The sequence below is a fragment of the Herpailurus yagouaroundi genome, unplaced genomic scaffold (assembly GCF_014898765.1).
Source record: "Herpailurus yagouaroundi ecotype Mexico unplaced genomic scaffold, PumYag 77, whole genome shotgun sequence".
Classification (NCBI taxonomy): Eukaryota; Metazoa; Chordata; class Mammalia; order Carnivora; family Felidae; genus Herpailurus; species Herpailurus yagouaroundi.
This window is the reverse complement of record NW_024412388.1, coordinates 80,212,194-80,236,974: the sequence shown is the minus strand read 5'-3', so window position 1 is coordinate 80,236,974 and position 24,781 is coordinate 80,212,194. Positions and strand designations below refer to the sequence as shown.

Here is a 24,781-nt window from a genome sequence, read left to right as displayed (position 1 = left end):
TCTCTCTCTCTCTCTCAAAAATAAATAAACATGAAAATTAGAATGAGAGACAAAATTCAATAGGAAAAGATCTAATCTTTTAAGCATGTAGTAAAACAAAACACATCTTTTCATTACTTGAGTCTTTTTATAAAACATTTTTAATTAAAGCAGACATGTCCCCAGGGCCACCTTCCCTGTGAGCCTGTGTCAGCAGCATGGTGATTACGCTCCTGCACTTCCTTCTCCACCGGGTCCCACATGTTCTCTGATGACTCTATGGACAGAGAAGGTAAATGGATGACTGTGGTTGACATGCAGGCTTTGCCTGAGGGGTGACGGCTGCTTTTCCACCGTTTGGGTGAGCAGCAACCTTGAGGCGGCTGCCTGGCCTGGAAGGCAGGTAAAGAGCGTGTGTTCTGTCTCTTTGTCTCGGTGAAGTCTTTCCTCTTAGAGGTCCTGGGGACATCATCTCAAAACCATACCACTTTTATTCTTCCTTTGAATTAGTTGAGAAGAAGCCTTTGCAAACACACACTGTTTCAGAAGGAGATGAAGAGCAGCTGGGGGTGGGGTGGATGGAGTGAGGAAGGGCGAAGAGTCACCAGCCAAACAAAGCATCTGCTTTTATCAAAAGTGCTGTGTTGGGGCTTAGACAGCCTGAAGTCTGATGAGTCACTGATGCCATCCTCTCTGCCTGCCAAGAGACGTACTGGCCTTGATATGGTGTTTCTTATTCTTACTCTACTCAGTTTGACTGACTGCTGCCAAGTTAAGATGTGAACTATAGCTTTTAGCTTAATGCTGCCACTAGAATTCTGCTGAGTACAGGGTAATCTATCACCGTGTCAAATTTTTATCAACTAGTACTGCTTTGTATTAGTCTTGGGTTCCTGTATAGACTTACCAGAGTAGAATATGTAGGATATTTAAATGATGCTGTTTTTTTTAAATTTTTTTTGTTTTTTCAAACGTTTATTTATTTTTGGGACAGAGAGAGACAGAGCGTGAACGGGGGAGGGGCAGAGAGAGAGGGAGACACAGAATCGGAAACAGGCTCCAGGCTCTGAGCCATCAGCCCAGAGCCTGACGCGGGGCTCGAACTCACGGACCGCGAGATCGTGACCTGGCTGAAGTCGGACGCTTAACCGACTGCGCCACCCAGGCGCCCCTAAATGATGCTGTTTTAACATGATTAGGAAATCTGCCTGAGGAGGTGGTTTCACTGCCATTCTTATAATATATGTCATGCACACATTAATCGGGCATTGCTGCATTTTCCAATGAGGTAGAAACTGACTCACAGAAGCAGGAATTGGCTGGCAAAGTGGAAGAAGCAGGACCTTTAGATGTACTCAGGCCTTAGAATCTCTGATAGCCAGGAAGGGAAATGTGTCCTCATCTACAGTAATCCCCCCGCGCCCCCCACCCCCCCACCTGGGCTCTAGGAAGAAAGATTCTCAAAGTTGAAGGAAATGATAAAGAGGATCCCATGGCCTGAGGCTCTGAAAGGGAAACACAGTTGAGGACAACCAGAAATAGCGTGCTGAACACTGCTCGAAGGAGGATGAGGTATGTGACCATCCAGGTTGTTCTTGGTTTAGGGATGTGCATGCAGGACTGTCTCCAGCTGGACTCACTGGTTTAAAGGATCCCCCTATGTGGCGGGATGAGCCAGAGCCATTCTCATGAATTCATCCTCGGGTACATTGAACATCGACCGTGTGCCTGGCCTTGTGCTGGGTGGTAGAGCTCTAAAGGCAGGCCAGCGACTGCGTCCGTGTGAGGAGTTCAAAGCCACAGGAGAAAGGGATGCCCCTTTTGAACCATCTGACCTCCCCAGCGTCTGTTATGTCCACCTTCTTTGCTGCTGACCCAGCTTCTTATCCATGGTATAGCCCTTCATATCACTCCCTAGTTCTCTTCTGCTTTTCTTGGCCTCTGACCTTAACATATTTCCAGGTATCACATTATTTTTTCTCCTTGACTAGGTGATTGGAAGTTGTACTTTCTACATAATCCTTCCCCCAGGGCCTGCCTGCTTGCTCTTGTGCTGTCCTGGCCTTGGACCCAGACCAAAGAAAGGTTGGGCCATGCCACCTATGCAACCAAGGACCACATCAGAAGGTGGCTCTGGGTTGTAAAAGAAACAGTGCAGAGTGAGCAGAGGATTGTGAAAAATGCTAAGGGTAACAAAAAGGGCTTTCAGAAGTTATGGTTGGAACAATGAAACCAAAGAGGGGGAGGTGAGAGAAACCAAACTGCTGAGCTGCTGTTTGGCTTGCATTTTTTCTGTCAAGGAAATGACTTCCCTGATTGGAAAGGGTAGGATCCATGTAAAGGAAGAGAATTCCCAGCTGGAGTAGGAGAGGCCATGGCAAGGGGCTCTGATGCCACCAGATGAGGTGAAGCCCCAAGGCCCAAGAAGACCGAGGGGGCCCAAGGCCAAGACGATGCAGGCACCTCAAGGTCCATGCCAATGCAGACCAACTTTGGAGGAGTGTAGGCGTAACAAGCTACAGCAAAGATGCAGATGAATATCTTAATTTTCAAGAAAGGAACTAGAGAGACAATAGAAACCTGTAAAATAAGATTGAACTGATCTCAGGAAATACTGTAAAAGGACTGGACAATGATCTGTGCATACTTGCTGGAGGAAACATCGACCGTTAGCGTATTAGGGCTTTGCCGAAAGCAAGTCAGACCAGATTAATTTCCTGCCTATAGAGGAAGCTTGAGAAGGTGTGTGAGCAAATGCCAATCACTGGTGATATCCTTCAGGTGAGAGGCAGGCCAGATGGTAGTACATGAAGCGTGCTGTGGACTGTGTCCTGATTGACCCACGTCTCGCTCTGCCTAGTCCAGCTAGTTTTTTAAAAACTGTTTATATGGACATAAAGATCACACTGGGGGGTGACGTGAATCTTAGAAGAATATGTCAAAATGACACAAATGAGATCCAAAAAAGATCATGGCATTTTGAAAGAATAGACCAAATCTAATTGCATAAGGCTCTAGTGAGAGGCTTGGGGCACCGGGGTGGCTCAGTCGGTTGAGCATCCGACTTAGGCTCAGGTCACGATCTGGCAGTTTGTGGGTTTGAGCCCTGCGTTGGGCTCTCTGCTGTCAGTGTGAAGCCTGCTTCAGATCCTCTGTCACCCTCTCTCTCTCTGCCCCTTCCACACTCTTCCACGCTCACGTTCTCTCTCTCAAAAATATTTAAAAGAAAAGACTCTAGTGACTTGCACTAGAATTCAGCAAAGTCAAAGTATGGGGTTTGGCTTAATAGTCACATATGAGAAATATTGCAGGATTTGGATAAGTGCAGCCTCAGAATGAGTCAGCAGTGTGCTATGGTCATCAAAGAAGCTAATGTGATTTTAGGAGCATTAACTAAAGTTTAATATTCAGATGAAGGGAAGTGGTCACACTTGGCTGCTCAGATCACATATCTGGTGAATTGTTTTTAGCTCTAGACAACCAGAAATAGAAGATGAATTCCCCCAGTGCAGACCAGTGAACTTCTGTCGAGGCCACTCCTCTACTCCAAAGCAGATCTTTTGGTTTAATCCTTAAAGAATATCCCTAAGGTTTTGTGTATTAGTGAAAAGGAACTTCTCATGTCATATATTAACCCTGGGAGGAAAATATGAAATACGCACCAACCTTCATCCTGTCGACTCCTAGTGAAGCCTGTGTTAACAAATAAGGTCAATAAATGCATTGCGAGATGTGGGAGAGTGAATCTCTTCTCATTTATTTTGCAAGGTGATGAAACAAAATATATTGAGTGCACATCTAGAAGTGTTGCCGTTCTCTGTTTTTAAAGCTGCATCCCTTTTTAAGTTAGCAAAGGCTGTATACATAATATGCCCCTGCCTAGTGTAAGAAAGGCAGGGGCCTTTCATGGGATTCCCAGCATCAGTAAAGAACCTGTCCATCAAATCATATCCCGGTGGATATTTTTCCGGGACCTTCATCTCTACTCGCCAGGCCAGCCATCTTTCAGGCATCCATTTCTTCTCATTTTCCCAGAAACCAGTGGAAATGGCCCTGTAGTAAACTCTCTGTCCATTTGGTGATCTCCCTAATGAACTTCAACCATGACATTTCAAACATATCCAGAGAGATTCATTTTCAGCAGGAGCAGCCAGCCTCTCAGTGTCACTTTGCAAACTTCTGGTCTCAGTGGGGCTGAGAAGCCAGGCACTGCCCGAACAGCAGTGACGGTCCGTTGCTGAGGGGGTTCTATCTGAGGCTGCCACGGTTCAGTCACAGGCCTTTGGCTAAATTATCTTCTTGCTGCGGAGGCCTATTTCTCAAAAACAACATTTCTCTCTCATTCCCTGTCTCCTTCCAATGTTGTTAATCTCTTGGTGAACCCAGGGAGTGTGACAAAGGGTAAGTTGGGGTGGAGGTCTTTTGGACACACACAAATTCACACTCGTTCATTCATTCACTCAAACTGACATTTATGGAGCAACTCTGCCCTGGGGATACAAAGGTGAATAAAATAGGGGTGCCTGGGTGGCTCAGTCGGTTGAGCATCTGACTTTGGCTTGGGTCATGATCTCACGCCTTGTGGGTTCAGGCCACACATCAGGCTCTGTGCTGATAGCTCAGAGCCTAGAGCCTGCTTTGGATTCTTTGTCTCCCTCTCTCTGCCCCTCCCCTGCTCTCGTGTGTGCGTGTGTGCTCTCGCGCTCTCTCGCTCGCTCTCTCTCAAAAATAAATAAACATCAAAAAAAACAAAGATGAATAAGATGAAATATGGTCCCTCTTGTCTGTGAGCTCATAGCCCGGTAAGGGAGATGGACAGGAGTACACATATTGTATTGAATTATAATTATTTGTTATAAAGTTTTATAATGAATGAAAAAGAAGTGCTGGGGAGATGTTCTTCTTTGAGCTGTGGGAGGCAAGGGAAGAGTGGTCGGGGAAAGTGGAAATGAATGGGAAGACAGTGGGGACTCCAGGCCTTTAGGTTCAGGGAATTCCAAACAGTTTGGAGTTACTGGAGCATCAGGAGCAAGGTGAGGAGACGAGGCTGGTGAGATGAGCAAGGCTTAACCCCATGGATATCATCTAATAAAATATAAAATGAGAATGCTAGACTGTCCCACATATTAATCTTACCTAAAAGAACATGGTCTAGTAAGGAATATTGTCCAGTGGACACAAACTCTCAGTAGACTTAAAACCTATTGCTGTCTCTTCCTTCCTTCAATCCTTCTGTCCCCCCTTCACTGCAGCTAAGATTCTGGAATGTTGATGGCTCTTCCTGATAGAGAAGGGAGGGTGATGGCTCTAGATTCTAAGGCCATACCCATATAGGAACAGGCTGCAGCCATCAAGTTGCCAATGGAGGGCATACTTGGTCCCAGTTGTTGGCTTCACCTCCCCTGATTGTGTGACATGCCCTGGTCATGAGTTGGTTAAGAGTGGTAAACCGGTAGACCACCTTGGCCCCGCCACTTTAGGTAAACGGGGACCCACGGGTCCCACTCATCTCTTTGTCTTGCATTTCAGTTAAGTGTTCTAGGAATGAATTTATTTGTGATGAATGAACACCCACAGAGCAAGAACTCCAACCCAGACATACAAGCCTTCTAATCTGTACCCTCAGTAAGTTGTAAATACAAGATTTTGCAGTGTTTCGGGAACTTTGCCCTACTTTATAGGGTCTGTGTGGATTCTTTGTGTTCTAATGTAGACACTGAGCATTTGTGAATCGTGACAGTTCTGTTCTCCTTTCCACTTCTTATACCTTTTCTCTCTTGTTTTTAAACTTTGTTTATTTTGGGACGAGAGAGGGAGAGAATCTCAAGCAGGTTCCACGCTGTCATTGCAGAGCCTGACACAGAGCTTGATCGTGTCCTGAGCCAAAATCAAGAGTTGGATGCTTAACCGACTGAGCCACCCAGGCACCCCTCTTGAAGCTTTTATATCATTTTCAAGTAACAAATAATTCCAAAGTTTGGCAGAGCTTGCTACATAGCATAACCACCTAGGCCTGTGGGAAGATATTGAACTGATTGAGTTTTTTTAAATGGCTAGATTCAGTTTTCTGTTTCTTTTTTGAGTCTGTTTTAGTATTTTCTAGGAATTTGTTCATTTTCGCTAAGTTTTAAAATTTATTGGCATAAAGGTGTTCATAGTATTCTCTTACTGTGCTCCCTGGTGTCTATGGCTATGCCCTCGTCATTCCTTTATCGTTTTGTGCCTTCTCTCTTTTCCCAGGGATTACATCTGTCAGAGGTTTATTTTATTAAGCTTTCCAAAAACAAGGCTTTATTTGTTGCTTCCCTGTTGTGTCATTGTTTTATATTTAATTTCTCTCCCCCCCCCACCTTTTTAAAAATCTCTGTTCTATTTGTGTTTGCTCTTTTTACTTAAGCTGGACACTTAATTAGTTTTGGTCTTTTTTTTCCTAAAAATAAGCATTATAGCTACACATTTCCTTCAAAATATCACTTTTATTATATCCAAATGTACTATATTCTACCTTCTGAAAATCTGTTTTGCGAATTTAATCTAGTTAAGAGTTACTGTGTTTAGTGATGTACAATCTTTGGGCTTATAGCTGCTGCTTATTCCGTACGTCTGTACTAGCTGTACATTTTTTAAAACCTATGGGTTTTTTAAATTGCCTTATTTTGTCTTTTTAAAAATACCCTACTATTCATGGGGCGCCTGGGCAGCTCAGTCGGTTGAGAGTGTGAACGGGGGAGGGGCAGAGAGAGGGAGACACAGAATCTGAAGCAGGCTCCAGGCTCCGAGCTGTCAGCACAGAGCCCGACGCGGGGCTCGAACCCACGGACCACGAGATCATGACCTGAGCCGAAGTCGGCCGCTCAACCGACTGAGCCGCCCAGGCGCCCCTACAAAATATTTTAAAAAATTAAAAATAAATACTCTACTATTCATTTAATGGTTACTTTTAAAATATAATTACTTTATAAAAGATAAAGTAAAACAGTACTTCTTTCTGAACAATACAGGACCTTAGAACACTAGCCCCGGCTGTGGCCTTCCACTTGGCTTATATGCCATTGTTGTCCTATATTTTAGTTTGTCTTTTTTTTTTTTTTTTAATTTTTTTTTTCAACGTTTATTTATTTTTGGAACAGAGAGAGACAGAGCATGAACGGGGGAGGGGCAGAGAGAGAGGGAGACACAGAATCAGAAACAGGCTCCAGTCTCCGAGCCATCAGCCCAGAGCCCGACGCGGGGCTCGAACTCACGGACCGCAAGATCGTGACCTGGCTGAAGTCGGACGCCTAACCGACTGCGCCACCCAGGCGCCCTAGTTTGTCTTTTTTTAAAAAATTGTGATAAAATGCACATAATATAAATTTTATCATCTTAGCCATTTTTAAGTGTACAGTTAATGAGTAATGAGTTAATGAATAATATTAAGTACATTCACATTGTTGTGCAACCCGTCTCCCCAACTCTTTTTATCTTGCAAAATGGAAACTCTGTACCCTTGAAACAACTCCCCATCTTCTCACCCCAGGTCCTGGTAACCACTTTTGTTCTTTCTGTCTCTGTGAATTTGATTACTCTAGGCACCTCATATAAGTAAAACTATACAGTATTTGTCCTTTTGTGACTGGCTTACTTCACTTAGTATAAAGCCCTCAAGGTTTCTCCCTGTTGGAGCAGGTATCCGAATCCCCTTCCTTTTCAAGGCCCCGTAATATTCTACTGTATCTGTATACAACATCTTGTCTATCCACTCTTCCGTCAGCGGATGCTTGGGTTGCTTCCACATTTTGCCTTCTGTGAATAATGCTGCTGAGAACATGTGTGCACAAATATCTCTTCGAAATCCTTCTTTTAGTCCTCCTGGGTGTCTACTCAGAAGTGGAATTGCTGGATCATACTGCAGTTCTATTTTGAATTTTTAAAGGAACCTCCACACTGTTTTTCCTAGCAACGGTACCATTGACATTCCTACCAACCATGCATATGGGTTCCAACTTCTCCACATCTTTGCCAGCACTTTATATATATTTTTTTACCTCCACAAATTATATATTCATCTCATTTTATCCCACTAGTGCTGGTTTGGAGCTGCCTATATGTTTACTAGTTACTTTGTGCAACACTCATTCTTAGATCTTAGGCTGTTCTTTGGGCATCCATTTCATTCTTCCTGAACGGTGTTCTCTGCTTTTATTTATCTAATATTGTCTTTCTTCACCCTTATACTCGGTAGTTTCACTGGGCAGAAAATTTTGAGCTCCTCCCTTTCCTCTATGGCTGATGAAAACAGGCTGTCAGCCTCAGCGTCATTGCTCTGACGGCAAATCCTTCCTTTGCTCTCCAGCTGCTTTCACCATCTTCTCTCTGTTCTTGGGGGTCTGTGCTTTCATTGCAATGTGTGTAGGTGGGACTTTATTTTTGTTTATACTGCTTAGGATGCACCGGGATGCCTGAATCTGAGAATGGGTATCTTTCATTTATTTTGAAGATTTCCCATCATTATTTATTTCCCTGACTATTGCTCTTTCTCTCGGATTTTCTTCTTGTAGAGTTCAGGTTAAATGTAATTAACCTTCCCATTCAACCTTCAACATCTCTTTTATATTTTCTGTCACCTTTTCTCTCTGTGCTGTGTTTCATATAGTTTCTTTATATATTTGTCATATTTTCTTTAGCCATGTTTAATCTGCTATGTAGCAAATTATATGTATATATTATAATCTGTTTTTTTTAATTTTTATAACCACCTGTTTATTCTTAGATCACTTTTTGATTCCATCTTTTACTTTTTAAAAAATTTATCATACATTGTTAGGGGCACCTGGGTGGCTCAGGTGGTTAAGTGTCCAACTCTTTATTTCTGCTCAGGTCATGATCTCACAGTTTTTATGAGTTCAAGCCCCGTGTCATGCTCTGTGCTGACAGTATGGAGCCTGCTTGGGATACTCTCTCTCTCCCTCTTTCTCTCTTCTTTCCCTGCTTGTGTTCTCTCTCTCTCTCAAAATAAATAAATAAACTTAAAAAAAATTTATCATACATCGCTATTCTGTAGCCCATGTCTGGTATTCTAATATCTGAGGTCTTCGAGGATCTCAGTCTGTTGTTTCTGCCGACTTCAGTGATTGGGGCTTGCTTCCTTGTGCAGATGGTTATTTCTGAAGGGAAATTTATGTTTAACCACATTTGTGGATATCCTGAATGGCATTCTGTTGATAAAGTTTCCCCCCAGAAAGTATCTATGCTGTTTCCTTACTAGTGGCACCACCAACCCAAACACTTTAATTTCTCAGTTTTGGCTTCTCTGCCCAAGCAGAGCAGTATAAATTTGAATCTCAGCTGACAAGACAGCTGATCTGTGGCTACAAGCTCTTAGGGGAGACTGTCACTGCTGCCGTTATTTTTTTTCACCATCAGAATTTGTAGTGGGGACAGTAGGTTTCCTTCTTGGTTCCCTTTGCTAGAAAGCATGCTACCTACTTAATTCTTATTTCTTTTTGAACATTCCTTATGCAGAGGTAGTGTTAGTCGCATTCTGATGGCTCACACATTGTGCATGGCTCTATGGTGAGCTGCTCACCTCTGCAGACCCGAGACTCATCCTCCCTGCCCTGCTCCTTACCCTGCTGTTGTCCATGTTTTGTGTTTTTGACGTGTTCTCTGTTTCTGTATCTGTTTTGTTCATGTCTGTGCTTCTTGAGGCTTTATCTTTCTTGTGACGTCACCAATGCATTTGAAAATACATTCATACTTTAGTTTGTCGTCTAGTTTTTGGAATATCTGGTCTACCATATTAAGCAAATGAAAGCCCTGTAGTAGAAATTTCTGATTTCCTGAGGCCTTATGTGGACTATATACAAAGGTGGGTTTTGGTGATTTATATTTTTATTTGTCCATTCTCGCCCTTGTTTATTGATTAATTGGCTGCTCTGTGACAAATATGACTCAAAGGGCATGGTATACATTGGTGAGCAAGACACAAATAGCCCTTACCCTCATGGAGCTTACAGCCCCATGAAAAAGACAGAAACAAGCAGTGGTTGCCCTCTGGGGTGGGACTGATGGAGAAGACCAAAGAATTATGTAAAATTATGTAAAACAGGTATTCTTGGCTGGTATCTAATAGCCACCTAGTTGTTCTCTGTGTTTCCCTCTTGAGTTAACTATTTTTGTTGGTGTTAAGGGATCCCTTAAATGTTTGTTATATTTCGTAGTTTATGGGAAAGATTTGTGTGTTCATAACTTGAAAGATGTGAAAGACTCCACTGAAAGTAACTTATTTAACAGTTGAAAAGGAAGGGAGCTCATCTGAAACGTTCAGTAGCTGAATGCCAGCAATCATACTGCACTGCGAACCATGGACAATAGGTGGTAATGGGGCTAATTCTTATGCAGATCCCAGTAACCTTGAAAGTTCTTCTCGTGCTTGAAAAAGGTGTTTGTTAGTTTATTCTTTTTTCTTTCTTTAATTCTTTTAAGTATTTTATTTTAGAGAGAGAGAAAAACTGAGAATCTCGGGCAGGCCCCACGCTCAGCACGGAGCCCACCATGCCGCTTGATCTTACAACCCTGGGATCATAACCTGAGCTAAAATCAAGAGTCAGATGCAGGCACCATGCTAATTCATTCCTAATGAGTGTATTGAGGTGTGCTAGGCACCATCTACTTAGTTCCTTTAGAAAGAATTTAGTAAGTACCGTTACCTCTCTTTTCCCTTTGACCCACTGAATCCAGTCATTTACCACCTATTGTCACTTAGAAAACTCTCCTGGGGCACCTGGGTGGCTCAGTGGATTAGATTAAGCACTGACTTTTCAGCTCAGGTTCATGAGTTCAAGCCCCACCTCGGCCTCTGCTGACAGCTCAGAGCCTGGAGCCTGCTTTGGTTTGTGTCTGTCTCTCTTTCAGCGCCTCCTCTCCTCGCACTGCCTCTCTGTCTCTCTCTGTCTCTCTCTGTCTCTCTCAAAAATAAATAAACATTTAAAAAATTGTTTTAAAAAAAGTCTCCTTAATCTATACACCGTCCCTGCTCCCTCTGTTCCTATAGTCCAGGCCTTGCCCTCTCTCACCCAGACTGCTCCAACATCTCCTTTGGTTTTCCTGACTCTGTCTTGCCCCCCACGAATCTGTTTTCCACACCAGTGCAGGGGGATTTTTCTAAAACACAAATCTCTGGTTATTCTGCAGCTTAAGATTTGTCAACAAATCCCATTGCTTTCATAATTCTAGACATGTTTACATGGCCTCCAAACCCCTTATGCTCTGGCACTGCCTCTTCTTCATCCTGATCTCCAACCCCCCACCACTCCTGAGCTTCCCCCAACCCTGTGCTTCTGTTACTTGTTCTTTTATTCATTAATTCAGCAAATGGTTACTGGGCAACTGCTGTGTGCAGAGCACAGGGGATATCAAGGTGAGTAAAGCAGAGAAAGTCTCAGTCTTGTAGGATTATATTCCATAAGAAAGACCTGAGCAAATAAATATTTCATGTGATATCAGATAATATGGGAAAGAATAATGTCAGATAAGGTGATAGAGGGTAGCAGCAGTACTCATTTAGATAGGTGTTTAAGGAAAGCTTCTCTGAGGAGGTGTTATTTGAGCAGAGACCTGAGTGATAGGAGGAGGCTTTGAGAACTGCAGGGAGAATGTTCTAGGCAAAGGAACAGTAAATGCCAAGCCACAGAGGCAGGGACCAGCTTGGCATGTTTGAGTGCCAGAAAGAAAAGTCAATATGACCTGACTGGAATGAGTGGAATGTATTAGTATGCTTTTGCTGAGTAACAAATTGCCACAAATTTGGTGCCTTAATACCTGTTTATTGCCTCATAGTTCCTGTAGGACAGAAGTCCCACAGAGCTCAGCTGGGTTCTTGCTTACAGGTCTCAAACCCAAGATGTCAGCAGCTGTGTTCTCATCTGAGGCTCTGGGAAGAATCTGCTTCCACAGTCATTCAGGTTGTTGGCAGAACTCCGTTCCCTGGGATGGTGGGACTGAGATCTCTGCTTCCTGGCTGTCTTCAGGGGACGGCTCCCATGTAGTGGCCACCCAGAGTTTCATGCCATGGGCCTTGCCACAGGCCATGTTGTAATGTCACCCTGGTAACAGGGTCCTTCATGTCCAGGCCCCCTCGCTTTGTATGTCTGGTCCATTTGGATCGTTGCCAGATCGTAATGTCAGCTGACTTGGGGCTTACATGTGCAAAATCCCTTCACAGCAGTACTGAGATTACTGTTTGGTTGACTTTCGGGGTGGGGGTGGGGAATCTTGTTGGAAGATCTCTTTAGAATTCTGTGCACCAGAGTGAGGTTGGGGAGCTGGTGGGGACCATGCCAAAGAGGGCCTCAGGGAACCTGGTAAGGACTCTAGGGTTTTTCTTGTGATTGGATGGGAGTTATTAGAGGATTTTGATTTTGGTAAGGATCATGCTGGCTCCTGTGGAGACAGTGGAGCCGGGAAGGCACTGCAGGGGTCCAGGCGATAGATGATGGTGGCCTGGACCAGAGCGGAATTACCCCTGAATGCTGTGGTTCCCCAGGTATGCCACATTGTCCCGTGTCCCCATGTGTTTGCATATGCTTCTGCTGTTTCCTGGGCATTTCTCATCACCACCTACCTCACATCTTCTTTACCCGATGAGTCTCTACCCAGTCCTCAAACCTTAGCTCAAAGGTTGCCTGAAAGGCCCCTTCATGGTATTTCCTTCCCACTGAAACTTAACTTGAGTTGTGCTGGGTCTGTTCATCTGTCCTTGCCACTTGATTGCAGCCTCTCTGGGAGCAGGGCCTTTGTCTTTGGTTCTTCTGTTTCCGTTGTCTGGCCTACAGCACAGCATATTGTAGATGCTTGATCATGTTGGTAGGATGGATGCAAGAACTATGGAGATACTGGGAATGAAGTGTCTCCTAGTAGAGGAGGAACTGTATACAAATAAATACATGATAGAATGAACCAGAATGCAAATACCATGCCGTGTGCACCAAGGAGGGGAGCCAACTCTGCAGATTACTGGTGTGCGTGGAGCCTTTTTTCTACTCAGTCGGGAACAGTTGGATCTAGTTTCTCTCATCCCTCCACTGCATGAAAGAATCGTCTTATTACAAATGATTCCTCTTTATGTTATTTCCAAAAGGACATTTGTTTGGCAACACTGTTAGCCATCAATTTATTCTGTAATATTTAAAGAAGTCAAAACATTCATTCATTTAAAGCATTTTATAATTTAAGACAGATGTAGGGTGCTTCGTTTCTCATCTGTATGCCAAGCACTCAGAAAAGATCTGTGGTAGTGAAATTTTGCTTATATACTTACTCAAGATAGTTGAGTAACTCCAAATAGCTTACCTGTAGGTCAAGTGTCCTCTTAAGAGGGAGGAACTCTGAACCTGGTTACTGATGAGAAACAAACTGAAATAGGAAAGACCCCATTTCTGTGGCTTCTGACCACACACCCCTCAGTCTGAACTTAGGAAAACAGAGTGCTGGAGAGAATAATTTAACTGGCGTAAACATAGTGATGTTATTTAAAACTTAATAAACTTGAGAACAAAATAACAAGAGAGTCCAGTTTCATTCTGCTGCTTTCCTGCGGTCTGTGGACCGTGCCCTGCGGGGCAGCATGCCTGACAGAGGGCCCATGGGCGCCTGCCAGCCTCACCAGGTGTAAGAAGAGATGCACACGACATCATGGATTCACATGGGTGGGATTCATAATGTGCAAAAGCAAAATAAAACAAAAAAAAAAAGCTTTTCATTTATATTGCCAAGTCCCTCTGTTTGTTTTCTAGTGATCTCTGTCAGAGAATATAAATCTGTGGCTTAAGGAGTGTTTGCTGCACAGACTTGTATGAATAATTGGATATTCTATTTCAAATTAGAGGCTGGGGCTACAGGGCCAACTGCTATGTTTTCTAGCTCCTATCTTTGGTTAGCCGGGATGATGTGACTGGCTGAGAAAGGAGACAGCACTTCTGCTTATAAACATCATTTTAATTTAGTTCAAGGCAATGATTTTTAAAGCCTTTGGATTTGTAACACACCTACTTGGTTTCATTATATCTCCTTGTGTCCCCTCCTTGCCTCTCTAAAAAGGAAACAGAGAACATGAGGATTCTCGAGGGCACCTCCGGGAGCCCAGAACTAGAATCTGAGGACATTTGGATTCCCCTCTGCTCTTGAAGCAGAATGAACAAGGCTCCCTTAGCAGAGTTCAGTTGGGGGCAGGGTCAAGAGGGGCCTTGAGTTTTATCCCTCACCAGAGCCTCCAGTTTCTTCTCTTGTGCCCAGAGAAGTGTACAGTAAAGGATCAAAGAGGAACGAGGTTCATCTAAGGTGGGGGGCATTTTGGAGAGCACCCCAGGCTCCCTGGATGGGAGCGCACAGGCTGCTATGCCCCTAGGCGGTCTTGTCTCTGAGTGCGGGTCCTGCTGATCAGCGTGGCCTCAGGAGCCACCCGGGCACAGTGCCTGGCCTGGCCCGTTGGTCACCCCACTTCTGCCTGAGACAGTTAGAAGGATCTCTTCTGAGGGAACCAGCTCAGAGAGTTTTCAGATATGTGTCTAGAGAAAGGAAGAGAGGAACTTTTCAACTTCCAGAGGTGAAAGGAAAAGGATTTTACAGCTAAATCTGGTGAGAAGAGCAGATCCTGGACAAAATGCTAAAAAGAATTTACGAAAAGGATGACATTTGAGCACTAAAAAAGGAGAGTTAAAATGGCAAACCATGACTATATGGTCTCGGTATTTGGCAAATACATTCTCCAAAATGAATGAAATGAAGCTCAAGGAAAATATTTGACAGTGTAAGCTGCCAGTGAAAAAATTCAAACTTTCAAGTGAAAGTTAGAAGTTTGGAAAACTTATATCCTCCTCCATGAGCTTGATATTTCCCAAGGCTTTATAAGTTCTGATGAGATCAGTGATGATATTAACAAATGTGATTCTTTTTTTATATTCTAATGAAATGTGTCAAAACTTAGAATAACTGCATAACTCAGTGAACCAGTATTTTCCAGAACAGTGGTTACAGAATCACACATGGATAAAAGGCCCAATCAAGGTGCAAGATAGATGCAAAAGAGTACCAGACATGGTTTAAGATACCGCGTTACAACTGATCGTTTAGAAATTACCACTTGTTGAGTTTTGGTATGGTATCAAGAATAGCCATAAGTATCTGGAAATGAAATACCACTCCCTTCTCCAGTTACGTGTCTATATGAGGATGGACTTTTTTCTAAACCAAGACCTATCACAACATACTGAATAGACAAGTAGATATGAGAATTCAGCTGCCCTATAAGCCAGACATGAAAAAGATTTGCAAAAATGTGAGACAGTGTCATTCGTCTCACTAAATTTTTGTTATGAAAACATGTCTCTTTGTAATAAAATTGTTTATATAAGTTTATTTTTTAATATTAATATTTTTAAAATTTCTGTTTAATTTCTAATATCAGTAATCAGTACATATAACCCACATAAACAAAAGCTCTTTGGGGTCCTCAGTAATTTGGAGTGTGAAGAGATCCTGAGACCAAAAACATATGGGAACCATTGACTTCAACTGCCCATACCTATACTATTTATCCATGGATGAAGACATGTATGTATAAATGTACGTAACATACACTAAAAAAATTTTTTTTCTGTGTTTATTTATGTTTGAGAGACAAAGCACAAGTGGGGGAGGGTCAGAGAGAGAGGAAGACACAGAATCCGGAGCAGGCTGCAGGCTCCAAGCTGTCAGCACAGAGCCTGATGTGGGGCTCGAACTCAAGAACCGTGAGATCTTGACCAGAGCCAAAGTCGGACGCTTAACTGACTGAGCCATCACACGCCCCCCTTTCTCTCTCACCTTGAGCCTCAGTCCCATTTGCCCACCATACAGGAGTGGGCAAATCGCGAGATCATGACCTGAGCAGGAGTCAAACACTCAACGGACTCGGTCACCCAGGTGCCCCCATAACACACATTTTTAAGTGTACTTAAAAATAAAATTTGAGGGGCGCCTGGGTGGCTCAGTCGGTTAAGCGGCCAACTTCGGCTCAGGTCATGATCTCGCGGTCCGTGAGTTCAAGCCCCGCGTCGGGCTCTGTGCTGACAGCTCGGAGCCTGGAGCCTGTTTCAGATTCTGTGTCTCCCTCTCTCTGACCCTCCCCCGTTCATGCTCTGTCTCTCTCTGTCTCAAAACATAAATAAACGTTAAAAAAAAAATTTTTTTTTAAAAATAAAATTTGAAGAGAACAGCATTTCAGTAGTTCTAACATCTTTCTGCCCTCACAAGGCCAGACCTCTGGGCAAGATGATTAACCTAAGACTAGATGGCTATATGCCTGAAATGTTAGTTCAGTAGAAAAACAGGGGTTCAAGAACTTAAAAGGGAGCACAGCCCAAGTGCTGTGGACAAAATTTTGAGTCCCTAGCCAGATGGTTCCGTGGATGCAAAGCCTGGTGACACTGAGATGGTGTCCAGAGCATGTGGCAGGAGAAGTGACGACCTGGCACAGCGGATGGACTCTGGATGCTGGATAAATGAACTTGAAGGCAAAGAGTTTTAAGGCTTCGAGGTTTATAGCCCTCTTTAATGGGAATGCACCCAGGGACAGAGAGCTTATGCTGTTCTCAGATCTTTTGGCCCTGCAAAGGGACTCATTCCAGAACCTAATCCACTGACGTGGAAAGGGGCATCTCAGATGCCACGCTGCCTCTGTGCAGGTGCCCTGGGCATAGTCCCGAATGGACGGTCAAACCAGGCCAAGCATGGCTTTGGGAGTGGTATCCCTGAGCTGTGGGGTTGGGACTCCTTGTGCTCCGGCAGTGACCTTCTCTCTTGTCCTGGGAAGAAGTGCTGCCATCTTTCGAGGTCTCTCCACTGCCAGGGAAGTGTCACAGCCCACGGGTTTGGGGGTTGAGCCAACCCTTGTGGAGGAAGCTGCTTATCAGTAGGGCTTCTGAGAGACCCTCACCCTCACACTAAGGCCCACTCCCTTGAGAAGACTACTCTTACAGGCTTCACAGCCATTCTGTCCTTTCAAAATGATGCTGTCTCTGTGAGGATGTGTTGAGTTTCTGAAGTTTAAGACTCTGAAGGCAGCTGTCTTTTCACACCTTCTGTTGAGGGGCCACCTCATTATAACTCTGCAAGCACTGAAAACGGCCACTCTCACGTCTCCCCCTCCTCTCCTTTGGCCTAGTCAGATTCTCTTCTTTCTGTAAGAAGTCAGCCTCCTTAGGGCCACCTGCTGTTGTTTACTTTTCACTCTCTGGTCAATTCCAGCATCATATTATGACAGACACGAGCAGACATTAGATAGGGAGAGAAGAATACTTGGGTGCCAAAGAAAATCGGATGGATTTCTCTGCTTGACACCAGGGGTGGGTGGGTAATGGAGGCAGCAATAAAAAAAAAAAGGCAAATGTGGTCTAGAAAGCTGGGTATACAGACTCCATCCTCTCCCCTTGGTGCTAGGTGACCTTGGATAGCCACTGGGCCCACCTCAGTCTCCATTTTCTTCTGTCAAAGTGAGCATGATACAGCTGTCTGATCCAGAGTATCCCTCATTTGGACATCCAGTCCTGCTTTACACCCACCTCTATCCTCCGTGTTCTTTCCTTCAGATTTCTAGGCTAATTTTTATGCTCGAGTGAAAGTAGACTCACTACATGGAAGTCTAACATTTGGAGCCTGAATGTGATAAAGCACTTGGAGCTTCTAAACAGAAATTATGGCGGTGTCCTACCATCTACCCCTACCCCCAACACACACCATGAAAGGAATCTGTATTTGTTCTAACTTCCTTATCTGTCTGCTGGGAGTATTGCTGGGGAGGTGGGCCTATCTTAATAATCTGAATGAATAGGGGGAATTAATGTTGGATACGTTTTACTCAGTGCAAGAATGCATTGTTCTCAGTTCTCATACTTACCATTTTCTCTTTTCAGGGATCAGCATCTTCTGGACCCAACCCTGGAATATGTGAAGGTAGGAAACCAGGATTTAACATGTAATTAGGACACTGCGTAATCGATTTCCCTTTTTTAACACAGTGTTGCCAAATAATGCCGCAGTCTGGCCTGTGTAGGAAGCTTCTCACGTTGGAACAACCAGGGGTAATCTGACTCTCTCAGGCCTTCAGTAACTTTTGTAGAGGTCTTACGTCATCCTATTATAGGTCTACAGTCTTTTTCCTCTTATCTGAAACCCTCGGGGCCAGATGGGTTTTTAAATTCAGAATTTTTTTAGGAAGGTAATCGGGTACATATATATAAAAACATCCTCAGAGGGGCCTAGGGTCAGTACTCCGTACTCAAGCTCATTATTTCATCAGTGAAACGTAAGAGTATTCACACAAAGTGAGATAAACAGACTACAAATGATCTTATGTAGTGCAGCTCACGTTTTGCCACCAGATGAGGTCAGGTTTGATTTGCCACCAAATGACTGACTTGAAATTTTTCAGTTTTCAGAGTGTTTTGGATTTGGGGATGGTAGATAACGAATTGTGTGCCTGTGTTTATCTTCGGTGGAGGACTGAAGCCTCCCTGAGCTTTTCTGGGTCGGCTTTCCTTTCCAACAGCCCCTCTCCTATGTGGTGGCTAATCTAGGACTGTGAGCTGTGGGAATACGCTGCTTTTCAGTGGGGCTGACATTCAATGCTTCTAAATAGGCAACACCTGGAAACAGTGGTCTTCTGAGCAGAAAGAAAAGATGCTTTTTCCTTCTCCCTTCCCCACACCATCTTCTTGGGTGTGTTTGTGTATATATGTTTGCTTTATTTTCTTTTTGAGAACTGAAATCTGGTACCTGCTATGGTAGGAGAGAGAACTTTGATTTGTCACAGTTTCTTGGATTGATGACAACATATATCCTTAAGTTTTAGGAGAAATGGCGTTATGTTAAGTTTTAAGGTGCTTGCCTCCTGGGAGCCACATTCCAACCTCATTATTGTAAGGGCAGCATCACAGTTTGGGGGTATTTAGGCCTATTGCTGTTTTGTGTGCCTGTGCCTGCCCCATTTTTGGCATTTCTTCTCTCTTTAGACCAGAGGATGGAAGAGAGAAGAGAAAGCTCTATTAGAATCACTTAGTCACTTGAGGTAGTCATAATAAAGTTTGTTGGAAGGGAGGTGGGTATTATTTTTTCCTCTCTCATACCCAGGCTACGTCTGAACTGTAGTTTCACTGCAACAAATGTACAGTCCTAAACCAGTATGGCTGCTGTGTCAGAGTACAAAAGAGCTTTATAAATGATGCCTGTGTCCCTCCTGAACACGTCCACCTTTGTTTTTATGCAGGTTGTATGCTGCAAAACAACAGGGGGGTGCTATTCGCAGGACTATGATTTGACTTGACCATGATGTAAAAAATGTGCCCTGGAATTAGGGAGTGTGTAAATCACAGCTGCCTTTTAAAAGCCACCATGTCATGTTTCAGAAATGGGTGTCTCCCACTGTAGGCTCACTCAGGCTGGGCTTATTAGCAAGCACAGACCCTTCCCTTACTCCAGTAACTTGGTTTTTCTTTGACAATGTCCAAGCCTTTAAGATAATCCAGTGATGAATTCTAAGTTAAACATAGATTCTGGAATGATCTGGAATGATATTATTTAAACTGTCACATCACGTTCATGAATATCGGCCATTCTAAGTTGGGTAAGAAGAGATATGCGGGTTCTTGGTGGCTTCTGCTTGCTAGGCTCTCCTTGCCTTCCCCAGCAGTGAGACGTGATGGGACTGCTCTTAGTGGCTCAAGGGTACTTTTTTCCAAGGACCTGTTGAGGTGTTCCAAAGGTCACTCTTTGCTCCCAACCTTGTCTGAATCTGATCGGGGCTTTATAAATGATGTCCCTGTGCTTCTCCTGGATGCCTCACATTTTTCTTTCTTTCTTTCTTTCTTTCTTTCTTTTTCTTTCTTTCTTTCTTTCTTCCTTCCTTCCTTCCTTCCTTCCTTCCTTCCTTCCTTCCTTCCTTCCTTTCTTTCCTTCCTTCCTTCCTTCCTTCCTTCCTTCCTTCCTTCCTTCCTTCTTTCTTTCCTTCTTTCTTTCTTTCCTTCTTTCTTTCCTTCTTTCTTTCCTTCTTTCTTTCTCACTTTGCCCTTGGTTTGGAGGGGCAGTTTGGGGATTTGTTGGGCAAATGTGGGATATTTCCATTTGTTTCTTTGGGTACAGAAGCTCCAAAAGCATGTTCATGGAGGCCTTTGACCTCCAGGTCTAAATTGACCCATGTGTCACACTTCTTGGGCCAGCGCAGGCTCATCCTAGCATTTCTCAGACTTGGTTGCCCTCTCAAGCCTGGCTGACCAGTCCATGTGATGAAGGCCTTGTAAATGGTGCCTGCTGGAGCCTTGTGACTTTGGAGGGTGACTGAAAATAATCAAGGGAGGTAAGATAGTTGTAGATGAACTGGGATGCAGTTTGGCCCCTCCTGACTCAGAGCTGTTACTTCTCCCTGATCCCCTGGTATACTTAATACCTCTTAGGCACGTAGAAAAGTAGAAATTCTATGTAAAAGTCATTGCCTTGTGTAGAGTCCCCTTCTGGAGACTTATCAGCCCAAAAAACAAGATTCAAGGGAGCACATTTTTATGGGCCACATAATGGGGGTGGGCTGATCTCTGAGAGTTCTCTCAGTGGTGGAAGCAGCCAGGCATGGCCAATAGACAGCTCTTCTCATTCTGTGGAGAACCACAGGCCCAGGTCTCTGTCTTCAAATGCCTTCTCTTTCCCATGGGAGGCTTTCTAACCATCCTCACTGGGTTTTCCCAGTGCCCAGGTATGAGATCTGGGACTGGCTCCCTCTCCTTGTGCCTGGGGGAGCCAAGGCACTGGGGGATTGGGTGGTGCTGGGGCTGCAGTATTGTGGCAGAGAGTGGGTAGAGAATGAATCCAAAATTCACTTCTGTCCAGTTTGTACTCTGTGTCCTCCTAACACTCTGTGCAGTTTGTATCGAAGCGAATTAATACGGCGTGAAAGGGGACCAGTCCACGGTTGCTAGGCTACAAGTAGCTCCTCTGTGCCCAGAATGGAGGGAACCATGCATGGCTGAGAAGCCCCAGGGCTCTTGGCGGTTCTTTCACTTCCTGCTGGGGCCTCCCAACTGCACCTAGACCCACCAGCTGAATACCATGTTTGGATGTGCTAAGAAAATTAGAGCAGCTCCAAAGTAGCCAGGGGATTTTTGGAATCTTGCTCTCTACTGTTTCTGTCTCTTTAATTCTGACCGTTAGAGAGGAGTTTTGTTCTTTCTTTTCTTTTAAAAAAACTTTTTAATGTTTATATTTAAGAGAGAGAGAGAGAGCGCGCGCGCACACAAACGGTGGAGGGGCAGAAAGAGAAGCAGACAGAATCTGAGGCAGGCTCCGGGCTCCCAGCTGTTAGCACAGAGCCAGATGAGGGGCTTGAACTCACCAGCCATGAGATCATGACCTAAGTCAGAGGCTTAACCGTCTGAGCCACCCAGGCACCCCAGTTTTCCCTTTCTCAACTTTTTCCTTATTTTCTGAGCCTTCCCTTCTCCCCACATTTTTTCCCCACAGTAGCTCATGCTTAAACTCATCTTAAAAGTCTGGTTTTAACTGTTTTGTGCAATCATGAGGTCCTTTTCAGTAACCACATAATACTGTCTTTTTCACTGTACCCAAAAGAAATCACTTCTTCCAGGTTGGAAAGCAGAAACCTCCACAGTGCCTCCACCTTTCTCCTGCTCTTTAGTTGTTAGTGACTTTCATGAGTTGTGCACAGCTCTGGAATTTTCCTCTGCGTACCTAGCATACCTTACTGGAGATAAAAACTTTTTTTTTTTTTTTAAACAGGAAATAGCTTTTGGAGGAAATAGCCCTAGGCAAAATTGTGAAGAAGAGTTTATATTCTGGGCTTCTTTACTTACTCACTGCCCCATTCGATTTTTGTCATATTTTTACCCCCATTACAATGTATTTATTTAGTGTCTACTTTCTTAGACCTGTGTCTGGTAACTACTAGAGCATTTGATAAAATGTACTAAAATGTGAATAAATGAGGGTGCCTGTTTTGTTCGGTCAGTTAAGCATCCAACTTCAGCTCAGGTCATGATCTCCTGCTCTTGCAGTTCGTGAGTTCGAGCCATGCGTTGGGCTCTGTGCTGGCAGCTCAGAGCCTGGAGCCTGCTTCAGATTCTACGTCTCCCTCTCTCTCTGCCCCTCCCCTACTCTCTCTTTCTCTCTCTCAAAATAAATAAACATTAAAAAGTCTTTAAAATGTTAATAAATGATAATAGCTCAGTGTGTTAACCTTCCCAGAATAACATTCGCATGGTGGACTCCAGATTACACAACCCCTAAGAACCCACAGAGAGGGGAGAACGGTCTACCTCTGTGTGACTTTGGACTTTGCACCTTCTCTCTGTGGCTTCTGTCTTCTCACAGCTAGAAAATCAGGGAATGGGTGAATGTCCTTTGAACATTTTAAGGATCATCTATACCTGTGATAGGCTGGAGGGGAAAGTTTTTTTATACCAAGCGGTAAGGGATTCTTCATCTATCACTCTTGACCATAAAAGTGCCATATTGATTGGAAGATGATGTGTCTCAGACATTAAGACCAAGGATGTGAGAGCTAATAACTGCCCACCCATCACATTACTTCAAAAGATTGTACCTCAACACTCCTGCAGCTGTTCTTACCATCCATTATGCTTTCACTTTTGTAACCCCTTCTTGAACCTGTGAAACTTACTTTCATTTTCACTATTTTTTTCTTTTCTTTTTCTTGGGGCTACTTCTTTAAGCGTCAAGAGTTGCCCCCCACCATACACTAAATTTTACAAATTTATTTCCTATCTTCTCCCCCTTTATAGATCTATCTTCCTTTTAGACTGAAGATTCTTTGTAGATGCTTCTTCACACACAAGCCTTACAGTCATTTTAATAAAACATCTCTTTGCTGGGAATGGTTTAAAAACACATTTTTTAGGGGAGGTGATGATTGGGCAGAGCTGGGTGAGTTTGCTTATAAGAGAAATGTTAATTATAGATTTTTCATTTTAAAATGCCCTTAAGAAAGATAAATCGGAAAACAAAGCCAGGAAGCAGAAAAGAAAATCGGGATGACTGTTTTTCAAATTAGCCAAGATGTAGGCAAGCCCATTTTCGTGGCGAGGCTATAAACAGCACAATGCCCGCCTGTGGACAAAGGCCTGCTCTCCAGGCGACCGCAGTTAGCAAGTGTCAGGACGGAATGCAGCCTTTTGTCCCGTGCTAGCCTCCTAGTGAACAAATATCCTTTCTTTTGTAGTCAGCCTGGGTGGATTCTTGCTGGAACCACTTGCGAGCTTTTCTGAAATGATTTGCGGTTTCTGAGCTCCTTCGCAGGCTAGGAGAAAGGAGAGGGCTGGAGCTGTTATCCTGAGTGGGGATCGGAATCCTCCGACGGCTCGTTCCCCTCAACGCCGCCCCCCCCCCCCCGCCCCCGCCCGTCCCCCGTCCCCCGTCCCCCGTTCCCTGTTCCCACCACCCAGCGCGCATGAGCAGCTCTCGAGTCCGGGGATCCTTGGCAATCAGTCCTCTGTGGGGTTAATTCTCCGAAATGCTCCTTGTGAGAGGGCCCTACAGATAAGACAGGCTGCCCAAGGCTCAGATCTCAGCAAGGCCGCTTCCTGCAGCCGGCCCGGGCTACATTAGGTCACCCAGCAGATTAAAAGAGGAGTAATTATGCGAATTCCAGCGCCAAGAATAAGCGCGCGGGCCGGCGTTGGGACCTCGTGGGAGAGGGGCCAGCGAGGCTGCGTTCGCTTTGTGCTCAAGATGGCTGCAGCCATGGTCACGGTTAAATAGCTGCCTTTGAGGGACGTCTTTTCTTCCAGCGGGGAAAACAGGCTAGTCTGCTCTGAATTAGCCAGCTAACAAAGTCATGAAAGGGACTTACGAAAACAATGGTACGCTGTACATTCCGTGAGATTTTAGCAAGTTATATGAACCAAATAACGACCCAATTGGCTGGCTCTGCAGGTTTTTGCCTGAGTGTGCACATCCGCAGAGCCAGCACCGTGCCCTGTGGGACCAGAAGATCAAACGCTGCCCACGGTGAATGTGAAACAGCCCTGGGGCTCACATTCAGAGGAGCGAGTGAGAGCGCCCATCCACCCTCTCCCACTCCACCCCAAAAACATTCTCTGCAAATCTTCTTGGGAGGTTTAACGTTACTACCTTTTAAAAACCAATTACAGAGGCAGGGTGGGAAGACTGAAGAATAGGGGTCGAGGACAGTCCCTCTTTCAAAGGAATCTTTTCCCGCAGGTCTTTGAAAATGCAGTCATTTGTAAAAAGCAAAATCTTGTCATGAAATTGTATGCTCATTTAAAATCTATATGTGAATGTTCATAGCGACATGATTTATAATTGACAAAAACTGGAAACAGTTCAAATGCCCTTTAACTGGTGAATGGCGAAACTGTAGGATACCATACAATGGCGCGATAGTCAGCCTAAAAAAGAATGGACTGTCAGTATAAAAACTTACTAGTGACAGAAAACAGATGAGAGGTTGACTGCAAAAGGGAACAAAAGAACTTTTAAAATGATAGAAACACCTTGATTATGGTTGTTTCAAAGCTCACAGAATGATACTTTTTAAAAGGGGCGATTCTTACTCTGTGTAAATTAAACCTCAGTGAACGTGACTTTAAAAAGGCAAACTAAAACCTTACCATATTTTAGCCCTTAAGTGCTGTCACCCCAGTAGCGGAAATGTTTGATTTGGAGATGGGCTACCTCAGACTGCTGATCACATGGTGAAAGTGCTGAGCTTATGGATATTTTACTGCATTGGCTCATTCAACAG

The 24,781-nt window shown here is 44.2% G+C and overlaps 1 protein-coding gene across 3 annotated transcripts in view; it reads left to right on the top strand.

Annotated features, from left to right (window-relative positions):
- Positions 1 to 24,781, top strand: part of BCAR3 (BCAR3 adaptor protein, NSP family member) — a 115,953-nt gene that overhangs the window by 17,905 nt on the left and 73,267 nt on the right. For all 3 annotated transcript variants that reach the window (XM_040471017.1, XM_040471013.1, XM_040471014.1), the window contains exon 3: positions 17,910 to 17,949. In XM_040471017.1, the coding sequence (XP_040326951.1) occupies positions 17,910 to 17,949 (40 nt within the window). The remainder of the gene's footprint in view (positions 1 to 17,909; positions 17,950 to 24,781) is intronic.